General features: G+C 61.3%; 3 protein-coding genes across 3 annotated transcripts in view; 1 reads left to right on the forward strand and 2 right to left on the reverse strand.

Moving 5' to 3' along the window:
• The window catches only part of MNEG_6198 (putative zinc finger protein), a gene marked incomplete at both ends in the record, with an annotated part of 5,249 nt that extends 4,731 nt beyond the window's left edge, over positions 1–518 (reverse strand). The window contains 2 exons of the mRNA XM_014045326.1: positions 64–160; positions 438–518. Coding sequence (XP_013900780.1) covers positions 64–160; positions 438–518 — 178 coding nt within the window. The remainder of the gene's footprint in view (positions 1–63; positions 161–437) is intronic.
• Positions 519–1,249: 731 nt separating this feature from the next.
• MNEG_6199 (hypothetical protein) lies at positions 1,250–3,673 on the forward strand (the record flags this gene model as incomplete). The annotated part of the gene is made up of 6 exons (XM_014045327.1): positions 1,250–1,337; positions 1,563–2,117; positions 2,308–2,385; positions 2,736–2,781; positions 3,013–3,179; positions 3,513–3,673. 6 exons carry the CDS (start codon positions 1,250–1,252, stop codon positions 3,671–3,673), a joined length of 1,095 nt encoding a protein of 364 aa, XP_013900781.1.
• A 1,380-nt stretch (positions 3,674–5,053) lies between these two features.
• Positions 5,054–8,852, reverse strand: part of MNEG_6200 (hypothetical protein) — a gene marked incomplete at both ends in the record, with an annotated part of 6,664 nt that continues 2,865 nt past the window's right edge. The window contains 8 exons of the mRNA XM_014045328.1: positions 5,054–5,194; positions 5,772–5,820; positions 6,200–6,269; positions 6,460–6,511; positions 6,720–6,779; positions 7,213–7,306; positions 7,780–7,862; positions 8,250–8,273. Coding sequence (XP_013900782.1) covers positions 5,054–5,194; positions 5,772–5,820; positions 6,200–6,269; positions 6,460–6,511; positions 6,720–6,779; positions 7,213–7,306; positions 7,780–7,862; positions 8,250–8,273 — 573 coding nt within the window. The remainder of the gene's footprint in view (positions 5,195–5,771; positions 5,821–6,199; positions 6,270–6,459; positions 6,512–6,719; positions 6,780–7,212; positions 7,307–7,779; positions 7,863–8,249; positions 8,274–8,852) is intronic.

Genomic DNA, 8,852 nt, shown 5'->3' on the forward strand with positions numbered 1-8,852 from the left:
CCGCCACGGCCGTAGCGCCTGAGGCGCAGCCGCTGCTGTCGCGGTCGTGGTCACTGCCTGCACCCTGCACCCCAGATGCGCCGTCATAGGCCTGCTCCTCCGCCCACTGCTGCTGCTGCTGCTGCTCTGCCAGGGTGGCATCAAACCGCGCCGCCATCTCCTGCTGGTCGCACGTGATGGTGTTAGTTGTGGGCGGTTCGTTGTCGACCGCAGAGGCGCGGGACGCGGCTGAGCTTCGCCGCAGGGTTGCATCTGCCAGCCAAAGTCGAGGATTCCTCCACCAGCCGGCCGGAATCGTCAGGCCGTGCCTTCTGCCCGCGCCATAATCCACGCGCGGCACCCGGGGACTGTCGAAATCAGCAAGGATCTGCAGTGCTGGGACGGCCCACAAGCATCACTCGGTTATAGAGAAGCTTTACACCCGAGGGCTCTCGCACCTCAGTGGACCCCAGCACCAGTGTGCCACTTGTGGCTTCGCACTCCGCCACGCCCTCGCCGTCCTCTTGGCAGTCCGCCATCAAATAATCGTTGGCCAAACTTAGCCCTCAGCTTCCCTCGCTCGGGCCATACACACCGCTTGCAACTCGCGTTGAGGGCTGGTGATCAACTGTGATCCACGGAAAGTTGATTGTTACGTGATGATATGTTTTTTAAGCAGGAAAACAATCTTTGTGAAGGTGCGCTGCGGGCGGATAACCCGAGAAACCAGTCAGTGGGTCAACAACAAACGCCTGGGCAGCTGGTGAAGGTGTACCGGTTGAGGGAGCACTGAGGCGTTTGACCATATGCAACAGTTTGATAGAATCTCGCTTTCAGCTGTTCAACATGACTCTGAACTTGCGTGTACAGTGTATGGGCCTGGCCAGTGCGAGTTTTGCTCGTGACGTGAGCTCTCTGAAACTGTCTGAACTCCAATGTGTAGATGGCATGTCGGTGTATCAGGTAACCAACATCCTGGGCCCTTACACCTCAATTTCATCACAGATGTTTGAGCCCAGAAGGCACGCGATGCGTGTCACTCGTAGATCACTGTTTGACGGCCCGCACTTGGCCCGGCCACCCGCGGACACGGCAAGGTTCCTCTTGAATACATGGTTGCACAGCTTGGGTTCAATTCCAAACAGCACAGATTTGCTCTTGACTCAGTGTGCTTTTATACAGGTCTCCTTCCTTGCGAGGACTTGCGCTTCATTCCGGCGGAGCGCTCCAGGCCAATCGCCAGAAAGTAGAGAGTTGTTGACAAAGACACATGGCGTCAGGCACAGCTGCGCTACTGCTGGTGTCGCTGCTGATGGCAGCGGCACCCGGCGGCGGCCACGCGGCGCTCTTCAAAGCGAGTGAGTGCCCCGGTCATCCCTTCCTTGACGAGCCCGCTGCCCCACAATATCAAAGATTTTGAGAACACCTCATTGGTATCATTTCTGCAAATGCACAGCGCTGCAGACGGCAGCTCGGCGGCGTCGGGCACCGGCAGGGGTGCGAGCACCCGCTGCACCCCACCCCTACCAGGCGGCCTCCCTCACAAGCCCCCCGACCCGTCCTCCCGCCCTCCCCGCGTTTAGCGGTCTCCAACTGCACGCAGCTGCAGGCCAAGATCCGCGAGTATAGAGACACCATGGAGACTAAAGGCGGCACGTTCCGCGTGTCCCTGGCCTGCCCGGCGGACGGCGGCCGCTACGACGACTGCGTGAAGCCCGACGACTCGTTCGCAGTCATCCAAGCCCTCGTCCGCCTGTCCGGCCGCGGCCGCGTGACGCTGCAGGCCGCCAGCAGCAAGTGCGCCGACGGCGACGCGCGGCCGCGGCTGGCGGGCGCGGGGACCGACGGCGCGCGGATGTTTGTGCTGACGGGGCCGGGCGTTCAGCTCGAGCTCAATTCCCTGATCCTCGACGGCCTCAGCCTGCGGCCGGGAATCTTTGCCGAAAACGCGAAGCGTCTGGTACTGCGGAAGGTGGACCTGCAGAACTTCACGGCGAGCAGCTGCGACGCTTACTCGTTCCTCAACAAGGGCTGCGGCGGCGCGCTCCTGACGTACGCGACGCCGGTGACGGTCGAGGACGGGGCGTTCTCGGGCAACACGGCCGCGTTCTCCGGCTCGGGGGGTGCCATCTACGCGGGTGCGCGCCCCGCCGCTCGGGGGTTATGCCATTGTTGGGCTTGCGCTGGGCTCCAGATCTGCTTGCCTGTTTGATCGGCAAGGCCGCAGACAATGCCCACCGCTGACGGCCTGAGAGCTCTTTCCTCGCAAGAAAGTGGTCTGTCCGCTGACCCTGTCTGAGCTTCCACGCCCCGGTTGCCGTGCTGCAGAGGCCGGGACGCTGACGCCCGGCGCCTCCAAGTTTTTTGGGGGCACCATCCTCGCAATCACCAGGACAATATTTAAGGGTGAGGGTCCTCCATATCACAGGGCTACATATGCACCGGCAGCCACACCCCACCCTGCCCCTGCCTAGCCTGACAGGGACTTGCGTGACACTTAGCACGCAGCCGTCAGGCGCTAGGCGGTTGCAGCTGCTGGCGTGTGGGCATCCCAGCGTGATGGGCGGCTGGGGGCGTTTCTTTTTTTGCAATGCCAAGCCCTGGAGGGGTGCAGTCCTCAAGCCGTGCGCCCCCTGTCTCACTGTGCGCGTGCAATCAGCACCCGAACTGCCAGACCCGATGCACGCAGCTGCCCGCTCACTCCGCAACAATATCCGCCATAAAGTCACATGCGTGCTCACACCATCATACTGCAGGCAACACCGCGACGGAGGGTGGCGCCATCTACATCAACAAAGTCAGGTAGATTCCGAAAGGCAGGCCGCTTCAACCCTGGCCCCATCTATCCAGCGTCATCCCGCCATGCCGTACGGCCTGCGCTACCTGCTCCCTAGGCCGCCAGTGCTCGCACATTCCGCTCCCCCTGCTAACAGCCTCTGGCATTCAGGCCCCATCAAATGTTTGGGTGTGTTGCCTAAATCTGTGCGTCGCTTGCTGACTGATGTCAATCGCCACGCCTCAAACCCCGCGCAGCCCAAAGGCCGCAAAGGTGCTCTGCACCAAGTGCACCTTCACTGCCAACAGCGGCAACTGCAGCGCCGTGCAGTCAGCAAGGAGCGACTTCAAGAAGCCGTCGGGCGGCGCGGGCGCGCCGCTCACGCTCGACCTGGGGAGCCGAAAGTCTGCCAGCTCGTTTGCAGGTGAGATAGGCCGGCGGTTCAGGGTGCAGTCCAAAGGATCACTCACGTCTGTGTGGGAGGGCGAAAGTACATGGATGGGCGCGCGTGTGGTCCCGGTGTGGTGCGCCACGGTTGCCAGTGTGCAGCGGGCGCCCGGCGCGGGTGGGGGACAACCCGCCGGTTGCGGTGCAGCTGTGACTCAGCAACGCTCACAACGCACGGGCGTCATTGCCTGTATGCTGCCACGAGGATCCTAGCTTCCAGAACGCAAGAAGTGGAGCGCGCAAATGTTGCTCTTTCTGACCTCGGCGCGCTCGCCCGCCCCAACTCCTCCTCCACGCCACATCGCCGCAGGCAACATCAATCTGGATGGGAGCAAGAACACCGTCTGCGGGTCTGCGGTGAAGAGCCCCCAAGGAAAGGTCACACTCTCAAAGGTCCCCAAGAGCGTCACCGGCCTGACTAAAGCCGCTGTCTCTACGCAGTTCAGTGACTTTCTTTTCACTCAGAGCTAGGAGGTGCATTCATCCCGAACCAGGGATTTCGACATTTTGTGGGGTGGGTATTTGGGGTGTTGGTTGGGGCCCGCCACCCTGCATTTTCGCAAATGCGTGCCACTTGCAACGAGCCACATGCACCCTCGCGGTGCCAGCACGCTCCATTTTTTGGCAGGGGGATTCCTCCGGACAGCATTTGCCACAAAAACGCGGTTTTATTGCATGCTCCATGCAGGTTGTTGGTGCGCTGTGCAACGCGTGCAGCAGCATCTGCCCTTCATCCACAGTGCCATCTGAATGCTGGCAGCGTCCGACGCGTCAGCAACACATGGCACCCGCCGTCCTTCGCCCAGACTCCAATGCGCCGCATTCAAACCTCGCGCACACCCCTGAGGCCCGCCCACTGCAAAGGTTGTGTACGATGTTGTTTCGCCTACTTTGGCAGTTCCTTGCGAAGGTGTCGCCTGGTGTTCATACTTGCAAACTATTCATGAGATTGCAGAGGTTTCAAAAATTGCTCGGCTGTGTTCTCCAAGGCACCCTGCCGACATGGGTGAGGTGTTACAATGGCAGGCAACCCATCTGATTCATGTTTAAGTTCAACGTTCTTTTGGGCCCTCAACTCTGTAATGCACATACTAGTGTACAACACAAAAATTGAGTCATCCTGTCACGCACAGCACCATAGCTCATGCTGGTCAGCAGGCACTTGCATGAGCCCTAAGATACACGAGCAATGTGCTTCCCTGAATGGGCAGCATATAGAACCTCGCAGTCTTGACCTGTTCCCCCTGATGCAGCTGCCCCTGCAGGCCGGTCATGCTATGGACCGCCTTGGATTGCGAAGCGCTCCAGTGGTTGTGAAACTCACCCTCATCCCGCGCCCTCCTGACTCAGGCTGCCCGCAATGCACCCCCTCGACCCTGGGGCGGACTGCACGCGCAAGCTCAGCAGGAAGGCGAAAGAAGCAGCACACATGTCAGCCCCTCCTTGCATTGACGATACACCTAGTGCAAGCCCTATTCAGATTACAACAAGCGCTCTGGCGAAAACAATTAAGGCTGGCATGTGCCAATGACGCAGTGTAGTGGTTGCAGGTGCTGTCGTCTGGTCGTCGCGGCAGCAGGCTGTGCGCGAGCCTGGCGCTGCAGTGAGGGCCCCCTTTCCATCAGCAGCAGAGCGATCAACTTGCAGGGCTCAACTCAGCACGAGCACGTCTCAATCAAGATAAGCCCATCTACAGGCACCCCCACCAATTCACTTAGACATTAAGACATGATGCTGGAGGGTTTCCCAGCCGACATCAGCCTGCGGCGCCTCCCAAAAGCCACAACGCGCCCACTCGTGCGCCGCTCCCACTCGTCGTGAGCCGCCGCGCTGCTGGCCCCTCTGGTTGTTTTAGCAAGGCGCGGTCGTCTTGATCGTCTGGTTGCGCAGCAGCGAGTCGTCGCGCTCGTGCACCGCGCGCAGCTTCTCCTGCAGCTGCTTGAAGTGCGTCTCGTTGTGCTTTTCAGTCTCGTCCAGCTGGCGCACGGCACCCTGCAGGAGAGGGGATTGAGTTCAATGCATTTCGGTGCCTCGACAGTCACAGGCTGCAGGATGAGTCTTTGAGCGCTGGGCACAGGGGGAGGGCAGTGCCTGCTGTGGGTGGTGATTGATGAGGCTGACGTACATCTCCCTAAGGCTCCCTGCTTGTTCAAGGCCAAGGCTGGTGCGCACGGCCTCGGTGGCATCCAGCATCACCACCCTCCTTTCTGCAGCCCCTTCTTCTCTTCCGCCTCCCACACATCCTGGCCCCACTGCGCCCCGCCGTATCCGCACCCCTACCCCAACCCAGGAAACTTGCATCCGCACCCACGCCCTGATCAGACCCAAAACCCACCCCAGACACTCACACCAACACCCTCCCCCTCAACCCACTCCCTTCACATGCACCTGGGCCCCCTCAAACCCCATGCTATGGGGGACAGCGAGCAGGCAAGCACGCACGCACGCTCGCGCGGGCACGCACACACACACACACACACACATACACGCACACACATACACGCACACACGCCCGTGCACACACACACATACACGTACACACAGTCAAATACACACAGTTACACCCTACCTGGATGGCCTCCAGCAGCTTTGAGATGAGCGTCATGGAGTGGTCAACACTGGGTGGTTTTTTAGGGGCAGGGGTGAGGGGGGGAGGGCGAGTGGTAGGGGGCAGCAAGGAGGGTTTCACAAATGAGCATCGTGAACGGGTGGAGGAGGTGTTGCGGGGAAACGAGGGAAAGGAGGGGAGTTTAGCACTAAGGGAGACACAGCCAGCAAGCCCGATAGAGCAAGCCCTGCTGAGCATGACGCCCCAAGGCGGCGGTTGGGACAAGCTGGCAAGTGTTGGAATCGCGACGCGACTCGCGCAGGCAGGCAGCTGTGCGGCGAGGCGTGCCAGCGCGACCGAGGTGGCAAGGCAGCAGCATGCGCAATCGCAGGATCAGTGCTGGCTAGGCTGGTGTACGGTGGTGGTCAGCGGGGCTCCCGCCCCCTCACCGTATGACTGCGCGCAGCAGCTTGATGTCAGTGGCATGCTCTGACATGGTGTAGGCCGGCAGCATCCAGCCTGTGGGTCAAGGGCAGGGAGGACAAGCCCAGCACATAGAAGACAGGTTGGGCGCCATCAGGGCCGAAAGCACCATAGTATCTGAAGATAGGTGTACCGGGAGTGATGTCGTGAACAAAGGGGCCACGACTGCTGCAAGCTTCGAACCGACAGGCGTGCCCTGACCGCCTGCACCAACGGTCATCGTTACCTTTCTGGTGCAGTGTGTGGGAGAAGACGTACTCATCCCACAGGCGGGGCACCTGCGTGTTCGTATTGGTTGACGCAGCGCGTTTGCAGTCGTGCACGTCGCCCCTACTGCCGCTAGTTGGATGCCGCCGCCCGTGCGGCCAACGCGCGCCGCGCCGCCTGTGTGCGAGCAGAAAAACGAATGGGCGGCAAGGCGGCAGGCGGGTCCAGCAGGGCAGAGGCGCAGGATTTTGAGCTGGCCCTGCAGCGGCGGCGGCGCACCTCGTTCCCGTTCTCGTCGACGCGCTTCTTCAGGCGGAACGCCACCAGAGGCACGCCCACCTGGAGGCGAGGGGGGGGCCCCGGGGGACGCAGGAAGGAGGGAAAGTCTGAGGTGGAGCGGCCAACGTTGAGCCCAGGCCTCGGCCGGGAGCGTGCCTGCGCGGCCGCCTCTCAGGCTGGGCTGCGCCCGGGGGAGTGTGGCTGCAACGCAGGCCCCCTAGAAGCAAACTCCCCTGAACCCCAGGTTTTGTGCGCCAATCTCAGAACCCCACGCGGCTGAGTAGCTACTGCCGACCATCTTGAAGCACCGATCATTCAGCCACACACGTCCACACCGACACACACATCGCATCTCTGCGCTGCTGCACAACTCCCGATGAGCAGTCTCACAATCGTGCGAGCGCGGGGCCTGCAACCTCACGCCGTGTTTCCCACTGACACTCCTGCGCTCCCAAGAAGCTTCGCGCCTGAAACGTAATCCCTTTTCTCTCACCTCCTTGCTCAGCATCTCAAATGCCCCTGTGGCCAGGATGCCATCTTCGAGGCGCCGCTTGATAGACACGAGGTTGTTCATGATGCGGGAGTAGCTGCGGATTTGAGGGCGCGCCAACAAGGGTGCGTGAGCCTGCCTGTCATGCACAGGCCCGTTCCCAGGCAAGTGAGTGCATGTACGAGGAGTGAGCGTGCGCGCGAGTGCGCATGCGTGTGTGCGTGTGTGTGTGTCTGTGCGCGCGTGCCGCCGCATGTGTGTGTGTGTGTATGTTTGTGTGTGTGTATGTTTGTGTGTGTGTTAGTATGTGTGTGTGTGCGCGCGCGCACATGCCAGTGCCATTGCATCTAGCAACCCTGCGCCACTACCAACCCAGCAGCTGAGCGACGCAACCGGTCTACCCATCAGCACACCTGGCCAATTCACATGCATATCAACGTGCCCACAGCGCGCATGCACTGCTCCTGCCAAGGTGCACGCACAAGCGTCATCAGGCGCGTGCTTGCATGCATGCATGCACACCCTCTTTTATTGCCGCTCTTAGAATCACAAAGCACCGCGTTGCCGCACCCGTCCCGCCCCAGGCGCAGCAGCTGGAAGTACTGCGCGATGACGTGGCTGGCCCCCCGGCTGAAGTTCAGCGTCACCGTGGCCTTTTGGGGGGGGGTGAGGGGTCAGTGGGCGGCAATGGGGGTGCGCCCGAAGTCAAGCGTGCGTGCACGGACCCATGCATGCGCAAGTGCACAGGCTGGTTTACACAGGGAGACGCACGCTGGAGGGACGGCACTGATCCTGCCTACAGGAGTTTTATCAACAAACCCATAGGATATCGCAGCAGGGACGAAGGCAGCAGCAGCAGCAGCAGCAGCAGCAGCAGCAGGAGCCGCAGCAGCAGGAGCAGCAGGAGCAGCAGCAGCAGAAGCAGCAGCAGCAGCAGGAGCAACAGGAGCAGCAACCACAGCAGCTGCAGCAGCAATCGTGCGCCTTCGTGAGCGCACGCAACCACCGCCGCCGTCCCTGCTGGCTATACGCAGCCCCACCTGGTCTTCTCCCAGGTAGTTGACCTGCGGTCAATGGCGGTCAATGGCGGTCAATGGCGGTTGACGGCGGTTGACGGCGGTTGAGGCCCGCGCTTGCTGTGCTGCAGCAAGGGCTACGGCAAGGCTCAGGGCTGCGGCCTTCACGCAGTCGCCTTACCGTGTGCACTCCAGGTCCTGGCTCGCTCGTGACAAACAATCAAAGCAAAGTGCTGTGTGCTGACTTGGAAGCATCCAACCCAGGGGATCCTCACGTGGAAGACGAGGTCTTGCGGCAGATCCTCGGGCTCCCGCCAGATCACCCACCCGACTCCCGCGTACACCAGGCCTACGGGGGCGGCGGTTTGGTTGCTGTATCGACCCCCGCTCGTGGGCCGCGCGCTGTGACAAGCGGGATGCAGCTTACGTCGACTGCGGCGGTGCGGTGCCGTTGTTGCGACTGAGACGCTAGGGCCAGCGCTGACGACGCCTTCGTTCTGCTGCATCTCGGCTGCAGAACGATCCACAGCAAAAAAGCCGAGGCAAGCCCAGATCCTTGCAGAGCTCTTCAACAGTTCATAGGGCAGTGCAGCCACCCCGCGTGTGTGTGCGCGCACCGTACTTGTG

Source organism: Monoraphidium neglectum (assembly GCF_000611645.1).
Source record: "Monoraphidium neglectum strain SAG 48.87 unplaced genomic scaffold scaffold00987, whole genome shotgun sequence".
Taxonomy (NCBI): Eukaryota; Viridiplantae; Chlorophyta; class Chlorophyceae; order Sphaeropleales; family Selenastraceae; genus Monoraphidium; species Monoraphidium neglectum.